The 25,110-nt window shown below is 43.1% G+C and overlaps 1 protein-coding gene across 2 annotated transcripts in view; it reads left to right on the top strand.

Annotated features, from left to right (window-relative positions):
* The window catches only part of SETBP1 (SET binding protein 1), a gene marked incomplete at both ends in the record, with an annotated part of 309,623 nt that overhangs the window by 186,899 nt on the left and 97,614 nt on the right, over positions 1-25,110 (top strand). For both annotated transcript variants that reach the window (XM_080919811.1, XM_080919810.1), the window contains one exon: positions 16,273-19,720. In XM_080919811.1, the coding sequence (XP_080775937.1) occupies positions 16,273-19,720 (3,448 nt within the window). The remainder of the gene's footprint in view (positions 1-16,272; positions 19,721-25,110) is intronic.

Below are 25,110 nucleotides of genomic sequence, written 5' to 3'. Positions count from 1 at the left end.
GTAGGGTTAGAATCTGTGCTTTGTGTAGCCCAGTTAAAAATCTCTTTGCTCCAGTTCTCTGGAGCAGCTGTTTAGAGGACAAAGACTCCATTTTAATGACAGTGTTTTCCTTGCCTAGCTGAAATGAACCCTAGTGAGCAGGCACACAGCATTTGGGAAGCTCCCTTCTCTTGGTGAAGTGTCTGCCTTCTTTCAAGCTGAAGAGGCACAGCATCATGACAAGGAAATCAAATTACATGGAGCATGTGCTAACATAAGACGCTGCTGGTTATAAAGCGTTGAGGAAGCAGACACATTACGACAGGCACTTGCAGAGGCTGCCTCATCCTCCAAGAGATGAGAAGAGCACCGGGGACCTCTCAAGAGACAGTTGCCTCACAAGTTCTACAAGTTCACCTTCAAACCGTGAATTAGCCTGGCCTTCAAAGGAGTCACTTCCCTAAGTCCCATTGACCAGCTGCCATATTGGCTAGGTCATCAAAAGGCATGATGCTGTCAAAATATTGCAGATTTCTGGCATTGCCTGATATCTTGTCCAATCATGTAGTTTTACATGTGAAGAACCAGAGAAAGAAGGGGTTGAAGATCAGACTCTGACACTCTAGGTATCAAGTCATAGGTGCATCACTAACCACTTTCCTCTTGAGTAACATATCTGAGAACTTGCAAGGCAAAGATCATTATTTCTGTCTGTGAAACTACTAATATCCAAGAGTTTAGTCTTTAGGTAGAGCTCCTGCTCTTGTTGATTGATGGTGGTGGTGGTGTGGCAATTCACATGGGCTAAACATGTCCTGATCTTGTCTTATTCTTTAAGGTAAATATCGCCAGCGTCCAGACTATGAGCTGGGAAAAGTTATGGTCTGTACATACAAGGGGAGAACAGAGTAACATCAGCCAGCTGACACAGTTATCTAGGACACATTCAGTATTCAACACTGAATGGTTATCTTGATACATTTGATCTGTGGACATAATTGAATCTTTCACCTTGAATAGCCACAACTTTAAATTTTGTTATTCTTTACAGACAAAATTGCCAGTAAATTATTAGGATGTTCTCCATGACATCCTAATGCTACCTGGAAGAGACCAGACAACCTAAAAGATTCAAGGAGACCCATGCTCTTAAAGAAATAAAAGATGGGGTGGTGGTGGTTTGAGGGTTAAGGAACTGGGATATATTTTTAGAAGTTTCATGGCTACCTGAGAGATCTACCCTCCAGTCTAATTTTTTCTTCTTTTGCCAAGTTTTGGGCTTTTCAGGAAATCCCTGAAGCCTGGTCCTTATTTGGTTTCAGACAGACACAACAGGAAAACATCTGGATTGCCCAGTTATATATGTGAGACCCTTGGGACTAAAGCCTTCTTTCAGGCCATGCTAGAGGGCAACTGGCAGCTAGTTTGTAAACGATGCCAGGAAGGGGGAGGCTAGGCAACTCTGTGCATCTGGTTCCCCAGACTCCTATTCTCTGTCCTTCCTATTTATAAATGGGCTGTGGGATCCTTGAGCCAAATATCACCAGTGGCCTAGGGCTTTTGTATAAAAACTGGCTTGGAGAGAAGCCCAATAAAAAAAGTGGCTATAGAGAAAAACCTTATCTGTATTGATGGTTTTTAATTCTAAAGCTCCTCCCTTTCCTTCATGGTAAGATATGAATTCTTGCATTCTAGAGTTTGCGGTGAGCATGTGGTAATGAGCTTTGCTGCCCTTTACTGTCCAGATGTTTTGCTTACAGGGAAACTGAAACCCAGAGGAGCAGTACCAGCACTAGAAACAAGGGTTCCCACACTCACCCTGCTGCTTTCCTGCAGTCTCCACTGTGTTCTAAGTTGCTTTAGGTCCCAGGAGCATAATTCCAGCTTAACGGGACATGGCTTCATTCAGAAGAAACTGGGAAATACACTACAGCCCATGGAGAGGTCTCAGTGCCAACTCTGATTATGTAAGGAGAAACCAATTCCCCAAATACATCAGTCACCCACCAAGGAGAGAACAGGTTTATAGAGGCATCTACTTAGTAAATTCCATTTTGTGTGGCATCAGACATGTTCCTGGGTGATTAGGAAGAACAGTTAGCTTTCAGACATAGACTGAAGACCTGGACAGTAGTTCAGGGGAAAGTACGCCCAGTGAGGGAAACCCCGCACAGTGTGCCAAGCTAACTCCTCTTCCCTCAGCAGCTTCTGTGAAGTTCCTTGGCCTTTTTTTAAAAATCGCTGGAATGAGCTAGTAGGATAGTGGCTACAATCTCACCAAGCCTTCAATTGCTTAGCTGTAGCTCTCAAGCTATGGAGTACCCCCCCATGAGGCATTACTCATAAAACAGTGTTTAGTTCCAACACCAAAACCCTGCTCTCCCACCCCACTAAACTCACATGTAATAAAATACTTGGGAATCACTTTTGTCTCCCAATATAAATACAGAGGTGCAAGGACAGGAAATGGGAGTGGGGAGAAAGGACAAGCTGTGACAGCAGTAGGTCTCCACCAGCCACCTCACCTCTAGAAGAAAAACATAAAATAAACAAACAACCCCACCCAAAAACAAAGACAACAACAAAAACACCCCGAGGATAAGTAGGCAGGCTGATGCTTTTATGATGGGAGAAATACCTGCTTTTATAGCACACTAAATAAAACCCGCTTTTGGAACTAGAAGTTTATTGCCAGAGTAGGAGGGTTGTTGTTTTTGTTTCCTCTTCTCTAGCTTTCTGTTTCTATTCCCCTTCAGCTGAAGCCAGGAAAGAGGGGAGAAGGTTCCAAGTCACAGAAAGTCTATAGAAATCATAAAATCTAAGGATTATACCAGAACATTACCTAATTATCTCTGCATCTCATGCTGGTTTTTACATGGACAATGCTGAGTGTTTTCAGCTTTCCCAAGTCATTAGGAGAGTTCTCAACCAAGTAATAAAAAACAGCAGTAATCTGCATTTATCTGGTATTTTAAGGTTTTCAAAATGTTTCCCATCCATTTGGTCTTCAGGGCAGCTTGGAGAAGTCAGCCTGTCCAGAGTGATCGTTTCAGATATTAAGTAACCTACCCAAGATCACATTGCAAGATAAAGAAAGCCTGAATGACAAGTTAAAACAGATTAACCTAATAAAGGGCAAACTAAATTGAGATCTTTACCTTGGAAGTGGGGAGCTGCTTGAGCGAATTAGGATGCACACGGTTTAACTCTAAGAAACTGGGCCGAATTCAGTCTATAGAGGGTTTTCCTGCAGCTACCATAGGTCTTAAACTTGGGAAGTATTACACATTGATGTATAATCAACAAAGACTGGGAGAAAAATACTTAATGTATCTTCTGAGTTTTTCTCACTAATTAGTGCCTCTTTATAAGAAGGTGCTGGGATACTGTGTTTCTAGATCTGGCATAAACTGTCCTTGTAGTGTGACAGTGGTCTTGAAAAGTCTGCCCTTGCTCCTTAGTGGCCCCTCCTTAATGGATGCTGGGAACTGCATCCCCAGAGTGCCTGTTCCCTGAGCTCCTGTGGCAGAGGCAGGTGACTGGGAAGAAGCCGGCATGGACATTGTGCAAAGGGATAAGGCCAAGATCTTGAAGAAAGGGCGGAGGCCAATTCTGCAAAAGCAAAACAAAGAAGAAAACACCAGTGTAGCCTTTTCTCTCTGGAGACAAGTTTTGGACCAGTCTTATTCTGAGTGGTTTCAAAGTAATGGGAAAGGCCCAGCAGCAGAACCCTTATGGTGGAGCATGTGTCCCTGCAGGTGAACTGCTCCAGTCTTATGTGCACCTTGTCCTTTGGTGACTGGACAAATGGTAGGCCAACCAGGGTGGCTGGTGCTTCAGTCATGGCCCAGATCACAGTATACATCCAAGTGATTTGTACAGTTTCAGTTTTGCATGGGGTTACTGGATTGTATCCTTACTCCCATTGTCTTAACGTATGACTAACATAAAGCCTCAGGCCTGACAGGCAAGGGCCTAATTTCATTCATCCCACCCTATCCACACCTCTAGTGACCAGTCTAGGATGCCAACTGCCCATAGGTAGGCAAGTCACTCACCACTAAAGGTTCATAAGACACCTTATCCTCATGACTGTGTGAACTGTTGGAAGTCTGTTCTAATCCACAGGACTTTAGGACCGTGTGTAGTTTCCCATGTTTCAATTCAGGGAAACTCTACAGTTTCTGCTAAGCTAAACAAAGGCAGATAAAGCTAGGAGAACATGTGTGCATTTCACGGCAGCTCAAGAGGGCACCTGGCGTGAATAAGACCCAGCTTAAGCCCAGAAAGATGCTAAAAACTCACAGCCAGTGAGGTACAGATATCTCTCATTCTGGCTAGCTGGGGTCCAACTAGACATTGCCAGACACAGTACCAAGGTCCCAAGTAAGGAATCTGAGTCTCAACTCTCTTCTAAAGGGACTTGGGAGTGACAGGAAAGTGACAGTGTCTCCTTAGCCCTGCTACTAGAAAACTTCCTGTCTGGTTACCAGTAACTATTGGGGGGGGGTGTTGTAAGTATAATAGTAATAATTAGGTTATTGAAGACTCATCTCTTATTGTATGTTAACATTTTATCAGTGTTATCTTATACAACTCCAGTGCAACATTAACTAGTAAAAGACTTTTTTTCCCATTTTGAAACAGGAAACATGAAGTTCCAGTTCACACAGGTAGTAAGAGGCAAAGCTGAGGCTTGAGACTCAGCTATCTGACTAGTGAGAGTTTTCCCAGGACTCTTCGCTGCATGCTAAGCCTTGTGATAACCCTGCTTGTGCACCACATGCTGGTGCTGTTCTTTACATAGATTTGTTTTTGATTGATTCAGCAATTGACCTCAGGAGGTAAGGACCCTATTATCACTGCTATAGGGAAAGCAAAGCAGGGGACACAAATGTCAGTCAACTTACCTGATATTGCACAGCAAGGGAAGTTAGAGTCAGCTGACATTTGAACCAGGACATGCTGCTCACCTGACCAGCAGCTACCAGAGAAGTCACCCTACTGCCACTGTCCCACTGTTTTGCATATTCTGAGCTCTATTCTAGAGTTTGTGCAGAGGTTACAGCTTGTGCCCCTGCCGCCTTTTTTTCTTATGCTTTTCTTTTTATTTAGGCTTTTATTCTACTTTCATATTTATAATATTTGTGTAATCCTTTGAGGATGTAATACAATCTGTTTTGATTTTGTCCAACCCCCCCCTAACACACACACACACACACACACACACACACACACACACACACACACACACACACACATTTCTAATTGCTATTTTTTTTCCCCACACCACATCACCTGCTTTTCGGTTCTTTTGGATCTCTAAAACCCATGGAGTCTAACTGGAGCTGCCCCACTAGAATGTGTTCAGCCCATCAGAAGCCATGTCCTTAAAGGAAACAGACTTTTCCTTCCCCATAAGCTAAGCATTGTCCCCAGCTGTTCAGGTAGGAGCAGGGGTGCATGAACGAACGCCTCTTACTTTTCTCTCAGTGTCCATGCTAGAACAGTGGCTGCCTCATCCTCACTCACCCCTGCCTTTTATTGAACTATGGATTCTTTTCTCACTAGATACATCCTGATTACAGTTTCACCTCCCTCTATTCCTCTCAGTTCCTCTCCATCTTCCCTCCAGTTCACACCCATTCTCATTCTGTGTCTCATTGAAAGAGAACAGACTTCTGAGAGATAACAGCAAAAGCATAATGAAATGAAATTCAATAAGATAAGACACAAACCGTCCCGATGATGGAGAGCCCCAAGGCACAAGATCACAAGATCCAGAGACCTGCCCATTCTCATACTCAGGAGTCCCCATAGAAGTGCTAAACCAAGAGCTATAATATATCCTCAGAGAGCCTAGTGCAGACCCAGACCCATGCAGGTCCTAAAAAGACTGCCTCAGTCTGTGAGTTCAAAGTAGCTTTGCTCATGCTGGTTTAAAGAATCTCATTTTATTAGTGTTCTTCACCCCTTCTGGCTCTTACACTCTTTCTACATCCTCTTTCATGGAGATGTGAGGGGGAAGAATTTGGTGGAGACACCCATTTAGGACCAAGTTCTCTGCATATGGTCCACTTGTGCATCCTTATATTTATTTCTCTCTACTGCAGGAAGAAGCTTCTCTGATGATGACTGAATAAGGCACTGATCTATGAGTATAGCAGAGTATCATTAGAATTAACTGCATTGTTGCTCTTCTTTTGTTTTCAAAAGCAATGATAGTATTTGGTCTCTGGACTACCTAGTCTCTGGTTCTTGATCACCCAAGCAGTATTAGATATGGGTTCTGTCTTGTGGAGTATGCCTTAAGTCCAATCAAATATTGGTTGTTTAGTCCCACATGCTTTTCCATGTATACCCATGTACTGCCATTGGATTGGCTTGATCTTGTACAAATCTTGCATAGACACCCACAAGTGTCATGACTATAGTGCATTGCCACGTGTCCCGAAGACACTGTTTTCTGGTATTCTCTTCTCTCTGATTCTTACAATCTTTTCATTTCTCCTTCACCAATGATATGTGTGTGTGTTTATGTGCATGCTTGTTTCACATAGATGTCCCATTTATAGCTGAGCACTCCACACTCATTCTCTGCAATTTGACCAGTTCCGACTTTCAGCACTAACCACCATCCACTGCACAAAGTCACTCATACACTAATCGATGAGCATAGAGATATGACTTTGAAAGTGCTTTGATACTATGTCTGTTTAGCAGAGTAATTATAGTAAGTTTTTTCCTGGGGCCTGTGAGCTTTCTATCAGTGGGGTGTTGGTCAGATTTACAGTACCAGGCATTTGTGTCTTCTGGACGAAAAGACGTAAGTCCAAGCAGAAAGTGGTCAGTTAACCCTCAACATTTGTTGAGTGATACCCAAGGGTATATCTTGCCAAGATGGTCATTATTGTTGCTGGCACAATTCACAGACATGTTGATGGCTTTTTCCCTCAGCTGCCTACATAGCACCTTCTAGCACCATGCAAGCCAGTGAGCAGGGTAGATGCTTCATGTCAGCGCCAATTAGATTTCTTTATGTCCTGTGACGTTCATGTGTTTTCAACAGTTCTGGTAGACAACCAAGAGCAATGGCAATATCCTGCTATTTGTTATGAGTATGTTTGTAGAATATCTCTGACATTCTTTAGGGTAATACTACACCTGACCCTGGACTTTTTCCTTCCCACTCTATGGCTTCTGAGTGAATCATCATGGGATAGCTGTAGTTGAAATCTTTACTAGGAATACACCTATGAAGCTTATAAAGTAGTTGGCTTCCTTATGACTTTGTCAGACATATTCAATATTAGGTATCCCTTCCCCAATCTCTTCTGTGCCAAGACCTTATATAGGTCATATAATTAAGAGCCCAATTTTGTTTATCTAAGAATAGAATAAAATATATGCAGATCCATGGGCCCTAAACTTGCTAAAACCACAATAGGAAATGGGTTTCCTTCCACAATGCATTCTTCCCCTTAGTTGGCTGAGACTTCATGGTGAGCCCCTGGCCACCATGCATGGAATGCGTGTTGCCACTACTTCTCAGAACTTTCCACAGGCAGAGAACCTTCAGCTCAAGGGAGGAAAGCACTATCTGGAGCTGGAGAAATGGTTGGTGGTTAAAAGATCTTGTGGCTCTTGTAGAGGAAACAGGCTAGCTTTCCAGCACCCACATAGTAGCCCACCACCATTTCAACTCCAGTTCAACATCCTCTTCTGACCTCATAGGCATCAGCCATGCACACAGAACACATGAAAGCAGACAGGTAAAACACATGAGATAAACAAGTCCTTTTGGTTCTTGTTTTAAAGAAAAGCCAGTACTAGCAAAAAGTTAAGAGTACATTGTTCAGGGCAGTGTGAGCTTCCTCCTGTCTTGTTGTCAGGTAGAGCCCCAATGGGGTATGGAGAATGATCTTGAGGAGGCTACAGGTAGAAGGTACATTCTCGTACCTACCCTGAGCCAGACACTAGGACACACACTAGCTTCCAGTCCTCCAACTCACTGATGACAAAAGACACTGCTGAGAATTTCTGGGTGGCAACCAAGAGGGAGACCATTTGCAGTTCATGGCACATCTTAGAGACTGACACATTTGTGCCCTGTTTGTGCCGCGTTCTGCAGCCTCCCTTTTATTCCATAACTCTTGGCAGTGTTGACTCTAGTCAGATGCTTGGAAGAAAAAATAACATATCTCCAACACTGGTCCTTGGACCTCATCTGGGTTAGAAGTGTAGCATTTTAGCCCCATGCTAGACTCACAGAATCTGAGTCTAAGCTTTAAGAATGTCCTAAGGTGAATCCCAGAACCTCAAGCAGTTCAAGTTGGGAAGTAGTAGAGTATGACCTTCCTTCTCTCTTCCTCTGTCTCTCCTCCCACTGAGGTAAAACAGAGAAGACAGTAAATGGATCTTAAAACATAAACGGTCTGATGTGCTGGAAACAGAAAACTCCCAGTTTCCACCGAATGGGAAAGGAGGCCCGGACCATTTTGAATGTCTGTGAGTGGGGACATGTTGGAAGGAAACTGTGCTAAGGAGCCACAGTCCAGGATTCCTGCAATCTTTTGGCTGCTATTCCAGCTACCCTGCCTCATGTTCCCATTGGCATCTCTCTTCTATAGAGGGTAACAAAGAGTGGCTCCCATCCCTCTTAAGAATGTCTTGATAGGTCTGTGAATGCGACTGTCCCTCCAGTCTCACGCTGATGTTATTAATTTTTAAAACAAACTTCCTGATTGAGGTTCTGCTGCCTCTAAATTGTCTCTACAATGAGACTGTGTACTAATTAACCCATAGAAACAATCAACGATGTACCTTTTTCAAGTTTCAGAGTGATTAGAATATGAAAATCAAGAGCACAATGGTGCAGATGTTTTAAAATCACAGCAGACAGCAATTAGTGGCAGGGGAAACAGCTGCTTATCTCTCCAGATAAAGCCTCTTAATCGGGAATTACACTGGAGGCGTCATTACCCAGATGGATCACACATGATTTACCGAGAAGGCGGGGCGGCGCTAACTTTGATTTGTGAGCCAGGTTCTTGTCAAGCTGACATGCTTACCTTCAGAAAGGTGAACCTGAGGCTGCAGGAAAGGCTGCCTTTACCTTGCCACCTATTAGCCCAGGTCATAGGAGATGCACAGGAAGAGGAAAGAGAACCCAAATGACTGCAGAAGCCACAGGCACCTGTCTCCTCCAGTTAGGCTGGATTGTCCTATTGTTTAGGAATGAACTCATTAGCTGCCCTTGTGAACTGGGAAGAAAGAGGACCTGGTAAAGGAGGGTACTGATGAGTTTTAGGCTACAGAAGAAACCTCTGGAAAGAAACACATCTGCTTTCCTGCATGGTGGGAGGGGGAGGTGAGAAGGCCATCCTATTTGTGAACTACATCTGTGCTTGGTTCCTTTTGTTTGTGGATTTAGTTTGTATTGTATTCTGGTGTTTTTTTTTTTTTTAAGTCTATAAATACACAACACACACACACACACACACACACACACACACACACACACTTGTTTTGCTCTCACAGGTAAATAAATGGAGTGGAATTGTTGGATCTTGAGGTACATTTACCTTTGAAAAAAAATTGCCAGAATTTCCTTCAGGTTTTTTTTTTTTTTTGCCCATTAGCACAGTCCCCTCAATTTCAGTTTTTCTGCACCCTTGCCTACATTCTATGTTTGTCCTTTTATACCTGAGCTTCCCCAGTAAGCTAGTGGGTGTTTTCTTATGGCTTTGTCATTTCCCTGACAACAAATGGTGTTGAGAACACAAATGTGACCCTCACTGGACATTTCTTCTCCTCATTACATAACCCCAAATATTTCAACGAAAGTATGTTTTGCCATTACCTGGGAAGCAGAGTTGGTTGATATGCTAAGTCGATCTTATTTTGCATTGACAAAAAGTCTGACATTTTTTGTTTTGTCTCTGCTTTGCTACAAGACACCTATCTTATTTATCTTGCTGCCTTTAAATTTTCCTGCTCATCTTCTGTGTTCACCAGTTCTTTACAATGTGTGTAGATATGATTTCTGTTGTGTTCCTTCTGTTCCAGGTTTTGGCCTTCTTCATGTTCCTTCTCCGACCTCCTGTGGGTTGTAGTAGTGGCTGAGGCCCTTTCCATTGTTTCCTGGGTCCCTAGTGCATTGTTTCTTCTTCTTCTCCCCATTTCTCAATTTAGATAATTTCTTCTGCACCTTTTCCCTACTTCAGAAGCTGTTTGGATCCCCACAGCGAAGTTTTCATTGTAGCTTTTGGTTCAGGTGCAGAGTTCACATGGACCGATTTCGGTTGTCTTATGATCTTTGAGAATTCCCATCTGGACATCAACCGCCGTGCGTTCACTTCTTTAAATATTTGAACATTTTTAGAATGGCTGTTTTAGTCTAGTTTTATTTTCCCGATTGTGAGCATTTTTGCCTCTACCTCAGTGCATGTTGAAGAATGTGTGTGTGTGTGTGTGTGTGTGTGTGTGTGTGTGTAAAGTGGATATGAATTTGGAAAGGAGTAAGGCTGCATAGGGGGAGTTGGAAGGGATAGAGGGAGGATTAGAAATGATATAAATACAAGAGACATGTAAGAAATTCTCCACCAAATGCAAAAAAAAAAAAAAAAAAAACTGTGCATATATCAAAAGAAGAGTTTGTTAAATACCTTGTGTCTTGAAAAACCAGAGACCCTGAACCCATGAAACAAGGAACTCAGGGACATTTCTCTGTATCTACCTTTAGCAGTTTCGGGCAGGTACTTGGCTCATTAGGGGGCTTGTAGCAGGTTCTCTGCCAGCTTGGGATCATAATGCTCATGAGGCTGAATGGTGCTTCTTTGAGGAAGTGGCTGGTGTGTGTGTGTGTGTGTGTGTGTGTGTGTGTGTGTGTGTGTGTGTGTTGTGTATTGCCAAATCCACTGTATACAGTTCAAAAATGTTTTTGGAAAATTCTAGGATTTGGTGAAAGGCATTTGAAAACCACTGGAATAGGAATCTCCCAGCAATACTGCAGTCTCTAGGGTGGCTCAGCCAGGTCCTTTCTTAGGTGACCCAGGGTTCTAAATTCTCTGCTCACTGGCATTGCCTGAAAGCTTTGGAGGAAGTGCTTGTCCTTTGGGTTCTTCATCGGAATGTTGACATAATTACTCTGGGTAGACCCCAGGTATGTTGCCTCTAACAAGACTTCCTGTATGATTTTTAGCATATAACTAACTTTAGACACTTTCAGTCTAAGCAGAGCATTTGTGGTTCAATTCCTTGTCTCCCACACTTTGCTCTAGGTCAAGTTTAAGCACTTGCTTCTAGCCCCAGGAATGGAATGCCTGGACTCCCCAGAGCTCTGCTGATTAACATGGATTACAAACCCCAGGCTGGGAGCTCATGAATACCTGCATGCTCTCCCTTCTGGGAAGGCAGTGGTCTCCTCCTCCTATGAAAGTTACCCTTCTGCAACTCTTACATCCTTCCCCCAAATAGGAAACTGTTGGGGTTTCTTACCACATAAATTGCTGAGTTCGTGGAGCAAAACAGGAATGTTCAATGTTGCCAAATTGCATATCCTAACAGGCCTGTGGTTGTTTGCTCTGCAGATTTACCACCAAAGTGCTATGAAAGTCATAGTAACCGCAGATGAGCCTGTGTTAAATCATTAGATCAGGGGGATATAAATTTGTACATCATCATTATCTGGGGAGCCTGTTAAACTGCATATCCCTTCCTCCAGAGAGACTATGAGTTAGTGGGTCTGCAGAGGGCCAAGGAATCTGGATCCATAACTGGTACCTTAAGTGCTCCTGATACAGTGATCCAACATCACATCTGGAGAAGCACAGCAAGTGCCAAATTCAGAGATAAAGATTCCCCAGTGGCTTCATATTTCCCTGTGACTGTAAACCAACATATCTCACAGACAGTAAATTTATATTAAAAGTGACATAGAAAGAAGCAAGGACAAAGATGACCCAAAAGAGTAGTTTATTTCTATGAGTACCTGTTTATTTTCTTTTGATGAGTTATATATATATAACTTTATATATATATATATATATATATATATATATATATATATATATATATATATATGTCTTTTGTTCTTTGAAAAAACAAAACACTGCTTTTCCATAGATAAGCATGAAATAAAATAAGGCTCAGTTATTAATTTTCTTCGATTGTTTAGAAAATTTCAAGTGTTTCATTAAAAAAAGAAACGTAACTTGTACAGAATTTAAAGTTGTACAATTTATATATATATATGATGAGGGAGAGAACAGTCATTTTCAGATATGCTTGCTCGTCCCTGTATGGATAGACTAAGAGCTCAGTTCCTGGTAAAAAACTTACTGGCGCTCTTATGTACATATACCATGGCTGACCAATGAGGAATTAGGATTTCCTGAGCCTCACCACATACCTATCCAAAGAACTGTAGGAGGGCTCATTCTTAGATGTTTTAGAAAGTTATCATTCTTGGTCCTTCCCCCCTTTTGCCCCTTCTCTGTAGCCCCTGGGAGTGACTAGCTTAAAATACCACCCCATCCTGACTCTTAATCTTATATCTCACTTCCCTTTGTTTATCCTGGCATTTCATGGCTGTGCATATATCAAAAGAAGTTTGTTAAATACCTTGTGTCTTGAAAAACCAGAGACCCTGAACCCATGAAACAAGGAACTCAGGGACGTTTCTCTGTATCTACCTTTAGCAGTTTCAGGCAGATACTTGGCTCATTAGGAGGCTTGTAGCAGGTTCTCTGCCAGCTTGGGATCATAATGCTCATGAGGCTGAATGGCTTTTCTTTGAGGAAGTGGCTGGTGTGTGTGTGTGTGTGTGTGTGTGTGTGTGTGTGTGTTTATATGTGTGTGTGTCTGTGTGTGTGTGTGTGTGTGTGTGTGTGTTGTGTATTGCCAAATCCACTGTATACAGTTCAAAAATGTTTTTGGAAAATTCTAGGATTTGGTGAAAGGCATTTGAAAACCACTGGAATAGGAATCTCCCAGCAATACTGCAGTCTCTAGGGTGGCTCACTTTGAAAGGTAACCTAGGCTATAAGAACAGTGACCTAGAGGAAGACCAGAATAGCATATGGGTCTCACCTGGCTACAACATTCTCATCAGACTGAAACTCTCCTTAATAGGTACAAGCCCTCTCTCACAGTAGAGCTAGCTAGAAGCAAGTTTGGGGAGATAGGAAAGAACTAACAGAATGAATTACATTAAGAGGTTCTGGGTAACACATAAGAAAGGTAGGCCTTAAATTGAGGGGAAGAGTTGGTGTTTTTATTATTCTTTGGTCAACACCTAATGTTTTTCAACACTCCTGTTTCATTAAGAGCCATTACCCAATGAAAGATGAATGATGCATTGCCTTTTGTGTGTAGCTGTATATTTTGCCGTTTTGCTAGGAACTTCAGCTAATTGGTTTTCTGGTTTATTTTTGTTTTGTACTTACTTTTATTTAAGTGTAGGAATCTCTGTATGTGTCCCACCAGTGCCTGTGAAGGCCAGAAGAAGCTGTCAGATTCCCCAGAGCTGGAGTTACAGTAAGCTACTGATCTGGGCGCTGGGAACTGAACTCGGGTTCTCTATAAGAGCAGTAGGAGCTCAGCCATTGAGCCATCTCTCTAGCCACTCTTTAACTATTTTGTAACTCAGCAAAGAGTCCTAAATGGCTATGTGTACTTAGCTCTTTAGTAAGCTCTGGGAATTATAAGATATATTAAAACAGGTAATATGTTTGTTTGTCTGTTTGTCAGTTTGCTTGCTTGCTTTTATCTACAAATACTTACAGTCTTAGAAAAAGAGACAGAAGTGTATATGGACCAAACACCACATGGTACTGTACAGACCATGGTGGATGTCGTTATGGAAGTCAATGGAACATGCAGAAGAGATAGTGTAGAGAATCAGATGTGACTGTGTTTGCAAGCACAGTTGTAGTGCTTAGCACATTAATCTCATCATTGGCCAAATGAAATATCCATAATAAAACTCACATTGTCTCATTCATTTGGTAAATGTTTATTGAGGGCCTGCTGTGTGCCAAGGCACCCTGATAGACACCTTGTTGATATGTAATAAGCTAGAAAAGGAAGTGAGCATGTAATTCAATTATCATACAAAATCAAACACACAAAAATTAGCTACAGCTGGTGAAATACAGGTGAATGCATGTTTCTTGGAAGCCTAAAAGCAGAAAATTTCTCAAATGTTGAGGGACCTCATTAGGTTGAAGAATATATAGCATGAAAAAGATGTTCATTGTGAACTTTGTTAGATGTCAAGGGTCAGCTCTTAGAGCAGAGAACAGGTGGTAAGAGTCATGGACCAAGTGTCCAGCCCTCACTTCATCACAAAGCCCCATTCATAGATAGGCTCTAACACCCACCGAGCCCTGGGGACAGGGAGGATCCAGGAGTGTGGAGCAAATGGAATCACTACAAATCCAAGCTTGGAGACAGTAATATTCATAGCTTGTTTTACTTTAGCTCAGAAATGCCACAGGATGAGTTATACAGCATCCTAAAGGAATAGAAAACATCAGATTCTTGACATGATGAAGTAGCAAACCCCTGATTCATAAAAGAGGACTGAGTAACATTTAATATTTTATCCTCCATTTTTGAAGTTTATAGGTTTTTACTGAAACTGGGATATAGCATATATGCCCAGCAATAGCCCCTAGTAGACAGAATCAAGCAACGAGGTTATTCTGTATATATTGTTGCTAATGGTATTAATACTACAAATTTCAAGATGACACATTTTTCCTCCTTGAGCTGTGTATTGGTTTGGCTTTGGAAGATGATCACACTTGAGAAAATATGTAGAGTGGTCATGTAAACATAAAGATGATTTTACAAAGTTAGAGTGACAAAATGTTCCTCTGAGTACAGTAGTTAGTATGATGTAAAAGCTGTTGAATTAAGGCCTTGAATTTTGCCTCCAAAGCTTCTATCATATATGTCTGGACTCTTCAGGGAATCGTCAGGAATGGTCCCTAGCAGAACATTAGTTCTATAGCCCTAATGCCAGACAGGTGCAGCTAAAATAATAAAGGTAGGTAAGATGATAGGACAGACTGACGGACTATAGATGATATGTAGCTTTTTGGACTGATATATATTACAGAAAAAACTGCCAACTTTTCTATACCAACAATCATATTTTTCTTAGAGCATGTTATAAAAAGTTTTCTTCTATTTCCTAATATTTCCCTTCTATAACAAATCAGAAAGTGTACCATTACATGTATGAATTAAGCTTCGAATGAACCTGTTGGATTGTGTCCCTGTATGAATCCTGTGGCTCTCTACTGTCCAGAATAGTGAGAGCATTTCTAGCTAAAAGTGGTGCCAGTATCTCCACTGCTGGATAGCTATCCATCCCTTTGGGATTTAGTAGACTCTGATGTGTCTTGCTATTCTTAGGAATTAGTCCTAGGGAAAGTGTTGGAGACATTCATTCATTCATGTAGAGGACGCACAGATGCCATGGTACAGGAAGGTAGTTTTGACGGATCACAATTTGTTCTTGGTACATTTGTTCATAAAACTCAAACTTCCTTTGGAGACTGTCCTTAAGCAATAGTAACTGTTTAACATGTGCTCGTGCATCCTGTGGCATGCTAGCTCTCAACAACAGCAGCATGCACAGACACAAAATCATGGTTTCTGCATGTTTCTCTTGTGCGTCTTCTTCATGCCCAGGACTTGTGCCACTGTCACCTGAAGAACCCCATGGTGCTTGCACACAAAGAAACTGAGCTCTATAAAGTACAGTCTACACGGCACTAACCGGGTAATCACAGGAGGCAAATGGGAGACATCTAAGGAGAGACTGGAGTCAGTAAGAGGTAGCCTGATTTAGGCAGTGGAGCATCAGTTGAAGGAAGAGTTCAGGTTCTTGCTGGCTCTGCTGAATCGGACAGGATTCTCTACTCCTTAAATGTCAGCGTCCTCCTCATAAGATTCTAGTCATTGATGTCAGAGGACTTGGGGTTACTGCCTCCTCTCTTCGCACAGTTCACAGACTGCAATAAACCACATTCTTTCAAGGGGAAAGAGCGATTAGAGCATCCTTGCTAATGTTCAAATTCAGTATCATATATCTTTAGTATCATAATTAAGAAAAATGCCCCCCTCTCTCTAAAGCCTTCTATAATTCAGGAAAATAGGAGCCTAGCCACTTATTTCAAAATTTAAAACAATTAAGCTGTTAGACAATAAATTTTAAGAAGTTCCAAAATGTTCATCTTTGTTTTTCTTTCTTTTCCTCTCCACTTTCTCCATTCTCAGGCATACGAGAGGCCCCAGAAACACTCAACACTTCAATATGAACCAGGTCTCTCACAGGGCTTCACCAGTGACACCTTAAAACCAAAGCACCAGCAAAAAAGCAGCAGCCAGAGTCACATGGACTGGTCCTCCAACTCTGACAGTGGACCAGCTACTCAGAATTGCTTCATCAGTCCAGAGTCTGGCAGAGACACTGCAAGCACCAGCAAGATCCCAGCTCTTGAACCCGTGGCTTCCTTTGCAAAGGCCCAGAGTAAGAAAGGCAGCACAGGGGGTACCTGGAGTCAGTTGTCCAGCAGCAGCAAAGACCTGCTCTTGGGAAGTGTGGTGCCATCCCCCAGCAGCCACAGCTCCCCAGCAACCCCTAGCAACTCAGCTGAGTGCAATGGACTCCAGCCACTGGGAGATCAAGATGGAGGAGTTACAAAGGAACTCCCAGAACCACCCCCTGTAAGTAGCAAGAAGAAGTCCAGTAAAAAAGATATGATAAGCCAAACCATACCAAACTCAGATCTGGATTGGGTCAAGAGTGCCCAGAAAGCATTTGAAACCACAGAAGGGAAAAGGGAAACCTACTCTGCAGACAGTGCTCAAGAGACATCACCAACCCGGCCCAGCATCAGTTCCATCAGTAATCCGGAAAATGATTCCAGCCATGTCCGGATTACTATTCCCATAAAGACACCTTCTCTGGATCCAACCAACCATAAGAGGAAGAAGAGGCAGTCTATTAAAGCTGTGGTGGAGAAAATCATTCCGGAGAAAGCACTGGCTTCAGGCATGACTGTGAGCAGTGATGTTGTTAATAGAATACTTTCCAACTCCGAGGGAAGTAAGAAAGACCCTCGAGTTCCGAAGCTGGCTAAGATGATAGAGAATGAGTCCCCCCTAGTTGGCCTTGAAACAGGAGGGAACACTGAGAAAATTGTCCCTGGAGGTATGTCCAAGCAGAGGAAACCATCCATGGTCATGACGTCACCAACACGCCCAGAGCATGCTCCAACAGGAAAACTGTCTGAGATCCAGCACCCCAAGTTTGCTGCAAAAAGGAGGTGTAGCAAAGCAAAACCTCCGGCTATGCTTCGAGAGGCAGTCTTAGCTACCGCCGAAAAGCTGATGGTGGAACCACCGTCTGCTTACCCCATTACCCCAGCCAGCCCTCTATATACCAACACGGACAGTCTTACTGTGATCACACCAGTCAAAAAGAAGCGGGGACGACCAAAGAAGCAACCTCTGCTCACTGTGGAGACGATTCACGAAGGTACTTCTACTAGCCCTGTCAGCCCTATTAGCAGAGAGTTTCCTGGCACCAAGAAAAGAAAGAGGCGGCGCAATCTTGCTAAGTTGGCCCAGTTAGTGCCCGGAGAGGACAAACCCATGAGTGAGATGAAGTTTCACAAAAAGGTTGGAAAGCTTGGTGTGTTGGATAAGAAGACCATCAAAACGATCAACAAGATGAAGACGCTAAAGAGGAAAAATATCTTAAATCAGATTTTGTCCTGTTCCAGCAGTGTGGCCCTGAAGGCCCAAGCTCCTCCAGAGACCAGTCCTGGGGCAGCATCTATTGAAAGCAAACTGGGAAAGCAGATTAATGTCAGCAAGAGAGGAACCATCTACATTGGCAAGAAGAGGGGCAGGAAGCCAAGAACAGAGCTGCCACCCCCATCCGATGAACCCAAAACAGCCATCAAGCACCCAAGGCCTGTCTCTAGCCAGCCAGATGTTCCAGCTGTGCCTTCCAGCTTCCAGTCACCTGTGGCTTCTTCACCAGCAGCTATGCATCCACTTTCCACACAGTTAGGTGGGTCCAATGGCAACCTGAGCCCCGCCAGCACTGAAACCAACTTTTCAGAATTGAAAACTATGCCGAACCTCCAGCCCATCAGTGCTCTTCCAACCAAAACCCAGAAGGGAATCCACAGTGGGACCTGGAAGCTGTCCCCACCCAGGCTGATGGCCAACTCCCCTTCACATCTTTGCGAGATTGGCTCACTGAAGGAGATAACATTGTCCCCTGTGAGTGAGTCCCACAGTGAGGAGACCATTCCGAGCGACAGTGGCATTGGAACAGACAACAACAGTACCTCCGACCAAGCAGAGAAGAGTTCAGAATCCCGGCGGAGGTACTCTTTCGACTTCTGTTCTCTTGACAACCCAGAGGCCATTCCATCTGACACCAGCACAAAGAACCGGCACGGCCACCGGCAGAAGCATCTCATTGTGGACACTTTCCTGGCCCATGAAAGCCTCAAGAAGCCAAAGCACAAGAGGAAACGGAAGAGCTTGCAAAACCGCGATGATCTCCAGTTTCTGGCTGAGCTGGAAGAGCTCATCACCAAGTTCCAAGTGTTCAGGATCTCCCACCGGGGCTACACTTTTTACCATGAGAATCCATATCCCAGCATCTTTAGGATTAACTTTGATCACTATTACCCGGTGCCATATATCCAGTATGACCCATTGCTCTATCTTCGTAGGACTTCAGACTTGAAGTCAAAGAAGAAGCGTGGTAGGCCTGCAAAAACCAATGACACCATGACAAAGGTGCCTTTTTTACAGGGGTTCAGCTACCCTATCCCCAGTGGAAGTTACTATGCACCCTATGGAATGCCTTACACATCAATGCCTATGATGAATCTTGGTTACTATGGTCAGTATCCAGCTCCTCTGTACCTGTCGCACACACTTGGAGCAGCGTCCCCATTCATGAGGCCGACAGTGCCACCACCCCAGTTCCACGCAAGTTCCCATGGGAAGATGTCCGGGGCAACTAAACATAAAGCCAAGCACGGAGTCCACTTGCAGGGAACTGTAGGCATGGGGCTTGGTGACATACAGCCATCTCTGAACCCCCCCAAGGTGGGTGGGGCCACCCTGTCCAGCAGCAGGCTCCACAAGAGGAAACACAAACACAAATATAAGCACAAGGAAGACCGAATCCTAGGGACCCATGACAATCTTAGTGGTCTCTTTGCAGGCAAAGCCACAGGCTTCTCCAGCCACCTCCTGAGTGAGAGGCTCAACAGCTCAGACAAAGAGCTCCCGTTGGTGAGTGAGAAGAGCAAACACAAGGAGAGACAGAGGCACCAGCACGGGGATGCCAGCCACAAGGTTTCTAAGACCAGCTTTGAGGTGGACACCCTGTCTACGCTGTCCCTTTCTGATGCCCAGCACTGGACACAGGCGAAGGACAAAGGTGACTTGAGCGCTGAGCCTGTGGAGTCGTGTGCTAAAAGGTACTCTGGCAGTGGTGGAGACAGCACGAGATCAGAGAGTCTGGATGTGTTCAGCGAAATGAGTGCTTCCGGTGACAAGTGGGACAGTGACATGACTGGGAGTAAGAGGAGGGGCTTTGAAGGCTTTGGGACGTACAGGGAGAAGGACATCCCAGCCTTCAAGATGAATCGCAAGGAAAGAGGTTCTTATGATTCCTCCATGGCTCCAGGTAAGAACTTTTTCCCCAGACTTGGATTTGCCAGTTGCTTAAGTCCTGGCCTTCGCAGTCTGAAGGCCAATCATGCTGAGCACGTTTTATCTAAAGGAGGGAGCGAAATGCCAGTGTGCTCCTTGCACGTTTGCCTTTACTGAGTATGTCATATACTGTTTACATGGATGGCCTGTCTTTCTGGTTCACTAAAGCCAATGCCCGAGACAGCCTCAGTAACTCTAAATGACAGACACATGCTGTGACTGCAGCTTTTGTTGAAGACAGTGTGCGTACGTTATTAGATTCTGATAATTTGGTACACTTTGCTAGTTGAAGGCTCTAAAACTGAATAGATTACCAACAACATCTTAAGAATGCCAAGGCTAGGAGAGAATGACACTGACGGTGTGAGTCACCCTGTCCATAGAAGTCACAGATTTTAGATGAGAAATTAACCACAAAGTGAATGGAAGCTAATGAATAATCAGAGAATCCTCAAGTCTAACCAGTCAAGAAGCCACGGCCCCAAACCATTTTATGTGTTCTTTATCATGATCACTGGACAAGCTGGCACAGTTGGGACCCTAAACGGAACCCTTGGCTACATTCACAACATCACATGTATTAAAGAAAGTGGCTTGGAGGAAGGTATTTTATGTCTCTTTTACAATCAGAATCATATTTCTGTGACTTTTAAAACACTCACTAAATTGGGATCTTTACTCACCAATGTCTAAAGGAATATATTCACTGCTTCCATAAAGATTTCCCTCCCTGTCAGTTACTGGCAGAGTTTCTTTGCTAAGCTCCCTGTCCACACAAATCTTTCCCTGCCATTCAGTTTGACAATGTGGCAAACATATCCCTGTGTCACTGCTCTTACATTACATAAATGCTGAGACTCTGAAGAGTATATAATTCCTTGGAAACTCCTTAAATGGGAATTGAAGAAGCTAAAAGAGTATCTTGCATTTCTATTGTTCCCAAATGATGTGAAACACTCTGGTCAAAGCCTGGCTCTAAGGGTGTCATACACTGTGAGGATGTGGGTATAATATTTTAGCTCTGTTTAGCTTTAGGGTCTCTCACTTTCTGTCTGTCTTCCTGGGGAGTCCACAAATAGTGACTGTGAAAACAGTCAACTCAAAAAGAATGAATTATTTTTATGCCAATAAATTTCAGCTAGAAACTACTAAAGATTGCATCATGTTGTTAGTAATTTGTGAGTTGTCATGGTGGTACATTGTTTTCTTAATGAAAGAGATTAGATTGTAGTCATGTCTCCTGGATTTGGTGACAGCAGTGAAGGCCACAAATGGCCCATTTATTCTGCCTGCCCAGAGTAGCTGTGATTGTGTCTTTTCTCATTCAAAAGACTCCTTTGAAGTTACCTGGTTTCTTCAAGAGCCTAGATGAAGCCTGCCTAACATGGGGCATTGGATTAAGTACAGACATAAAATACCAAAGTCTCTTAAAAGTGACAGCATTGATCTACACTGAACTAGTCAGGGAGTTTTTGTTAGTTTTTGTCAGTTTGTTTGATATTTCAAGCCTCACTTAGCTAAAAAAAAAAAAAAAAATAGTAGAGTTGTGCTAAGAAGTTATAAGAATCTAAGGTACATAGACCTGAGGAAAAAGTCTCAGAAGGGAAAATCAGTTGCCTTGACACATTACATTCCGATTTTCCAGTGACCAGACATTGTTGATGGGTGCTCAATGAATTCTGATGGTTTCTCAATGAGAATGGTTTATCTCCAGGTACTAGGAGTGCTCCGGGGGTGGGGGTGGCCTCACTGTAGCAATGCATTCATATGTTTGCTATTCCTTTATTCAGATTCTCTCTATCTCTTGTCTATATTCCCATGTGATATTCCATCAGCCAAATGAGAAAGAATTAGCCATCTTGTCGACGTTCTAAAAGTAAGCAGAGCTTCAGCAGAAGAACTGGGTATTAGGGTCACCTCCTTTATGAAATACCTGTTGACCTAAAGCATTCCTAATTTGGGGGTATTATTTGCCCATCTGTCACTCAGAGAAGAGGGCTATAAACATGAGTATTGAGTTTGAGTGCCGGAAGTGTTATTTCTTCCATTGCTTCCTAATCTGTTTTCTGCAGACCTAACACATTATTGTTTATCCAAAACACTTAAAAACCATAACTAATTTAAATTTCAGATTTCTTTATTTTAAAATATTTGCATTTATATAATGAGATGTCTTGGGGATAAAACCAGGGTCTATACACAAAATTCATTTATATTTCATTTGTAGCATATGCACATAGCCTGATCATAATTTCATATGATCTTTTAAATACATTTTCGTGGGAAATAAAATTTACAGTATGGAATTTTTCTAATTATGTCATATTGATGCCTAAAATGTGCTTAGTTTCTGGAGTATTTCAGATTCTAGATTTTCAGATAAGATATGTTCATCCTGTAGTATTGCTTTTCGATGACAAATCCAAACACAAGACTCAGAGCCAGTGATCTATGTTCACACAGATGTCTAGTTTGGAGCTAAGTAAGCTTAACCTTTGTCTTCCACATGGAAACATGGCTACAGCTCACATGCTGAACAAGGGCAAGTCCAGAGCACAAGTCCTGTTCCCTGAGTGTCTGCAAGTGTAACATCCCTGTCCCTCTGAATCTAATCGCTCCTCCAGTGACATACATACCCTTTTCTGAGATGTCACTGACAAAATGAGCATGTGAAGTTGGTAGAAGAAAACAATGAAAACGAGGATGCACTCTTTTATTTAGTCCTGAACTCGTGAAGAAGGGACCCTCATTGCCTCCTTCTAAACACAAGGTGAAAATAACTCTCAAGAATGTGCGAGCTTCTCTTCTTTCTGACATCTCATTCTCTGAGGATTCTCTCCACTGCTTTTCATCAGTCTCTATTTTATCTGGATAATCCAACCCCCAACTCATTAATGGTTCATAACCAGTGATGGCTTCTGTATGAGTGAATTATATGTGACGTCTCTGCTTATCTTGTTGAATATCCCCTCCCTTCACCATTTGGCCTATCAATGCTGCATCCTGCATGTCCTCTCTAATTCTGCAGCCTGAAACTGTAGGTGAAAAATGTCTGTGGCTGTACCTAGAACCCAGTATCAGGGTCTGTCAGAACTTTCTAGAGGGTATCTTCCTTAAAATGGAATTTTTCAAAAACCATGAGAAGCAGGTAAAGTGAGGGAAAGATTACTAAAGCCATTGGAAGCTGCATCTGGTTGAGCTGGACAACACACACTCGTGATGGGAAACAAGCAGCTGGGTTTTCCGTGGTGTCTCTTCCTGTACCCTTTGTTACCCCATGCTGGATCCACCTCTTCCACCTCTGAACGTATCATCTCACATGAGCTACTTTTCCCTAAAATAAATACAGCTGCTATATAGATGTCATTCCACAACCTTCTGAGGACCCAGTTTAGGAGCTCAGCGGAGGGGGCCCTGCTCATGAAAGGCGCCATATAAATGTAAGTCATTACCACCATGGAGGAAGGAATTAGAGACCCCATTTAGCAAAGACAGCAAGTGGTACACTCCATTTCATCCTTCCTGCCTGGCAAATTGTTCATCCCCCTCCCCCCAGCCCTGCCAACGATTGCCTCATCAGCTCCCTCACAATCCTGCGTAGGCTCCTTCCTAGTTTCCTTCTTTCATTCCTTCCCTGTCTTCTCTCTCAGGAGGCAGTGGCTTCTTGGACTTATTTTCTGGATGCATACTATCTGTTAAATCACCATTTTCTAAAATGCTTGCTTCGTGCCTAAAGTGTATTTGGAAAGGGATAGCCTCAGTCTCGTACTTATCAGTCACCGGGCATCACTGTCCCCCATACATGCACAGGCTTCCAAAAGAGAAAACCTGTCCAGAATTGACAAGGCATAGTCAGAATGATGCCTCGCACCTCTAAATCCCCATAGGTGGTGGGGGTGTCTCCTGTGTGGCTGATGATCTCCTTTTTCAGATTTTCTGGAAGCAATCTTTGCATATTTTGACCTAAAACTCTGCCATGTATGAGATATCAAAAATGAACCTGCTGTCCAGGCTCTTCTCAAATAAAAATAATAATGAAAAAAATTTAACAGGAGTCAATTTGCATATAGTACCTCTTAGTTCAGTGCCATTATTAGGCAAGGATGCCAGCCCTCATGCCCAAATGTCAAACACCAGCCTTGTGATGAATGGGAGTTGAGAATTAATCCTGAGTTCACCTCTCAGATATCAGAACCTTGTCGCGTAGGTAACCAGATCCCCTGGATCCTGGCCCACCCCACTTCTGGTGGCTTCTGTCTTACCCTTTGCCAGCTCCTCTTATCAGCACTGCAGGGCATTTGGGGAGGCAGAATCTGCTGTCACTCATCAACATGACAGGGACACCCTTGCCAAAAGCAACAACTCCCACCCCCAAGCAGTTATTCAGAAGAAGGAGCTAGCCATGTGGATGGGATGTCATGAAAGCTTTACAGAAGTATGTGAAGACAATGAAAAGGGAATGAAAGGTGGGTGATGGCATGGAAAACCAGATGATAAGAAAAGGGAGTGATGAATAGAGAATGGGTGGAGTATAACCTGTGTTACCTTAATCCAAGCTAAGCTGCATGTCCTCCTGTAGTCAGGGATGAAAGGTTAATTCGGTACTAGCTGCCTTGTACCTCAGATGGGAGGTACCAACCCTGCCCAAGCTTCACCTGCCATACCACCAACTCACCTTTATATTGATTGTCTTGGTTTCTCACATGGGTTTATAATAATAAATATCCTGACTAAACTGGAGTCTAGGATTCTAAAAGCACCAACTCTGTGACAATGGAATTTGAATGTGAGCACAAATTCAACAACAGGCAACTCGGAAGAAAGTGCATGCTAAAATGCAGGTCACAGCATCATCTCTTCAGTGCCCTCTTATAGCAGGTCCCCGTCCATGATTTAATCTGTCGTAGTCACCTCATTGGGCATTGGGCCTCACCTTTTCACGAAGGTAATGCCCCTGCTCCTTGACTCCCACTGAAAAATGAGCTTGCTCCTGGTGCAGGTTGAAGCCGAATCACCCTCCTAGAAACAAAGGATTGGAGTGCTAACATGACAAATTATTTAGGAACAGGAAAAGAATATTTAGAGTCTGAATTTAAAAGTCTTAGCAATGTACATTAGACACTTAGCTTCACTTTTGAGTAAACAGACTTAAAAGGTTGAGTGTATTTAGCCAATGACATGTGTCTAATTGTTTGAAGAATTCAGAGATTGTGTGTGTGAGGTGGGGGTTATATTAGGCAAAGGAAAGAGGAAAGGGAGAGACTGGGAAGAATAAATGGAAAATGGAGAGGTATTTTAGGCTGATATCTTTATGAGCAGCTCTGGAGGGAAAGCATCTCATTGGCAACCTTGGTCATCTCAATG

This window comes from Micromys minutus (assembly GCF_963924665.1).
Source record: "Micromys minutus genome assembly, chromosome: 8".
Lineage (NCBI taxonomy): Eukaryota > Metazoa > Chordata > Mammalia > Rodentia > Muridae > Micromys > Micromys minutus.
The sequence above is the reverse complement of the archived record's forward strand: the minus strand, read 5'-3'. Positions and strand labels throughout refer to the sequence as shown.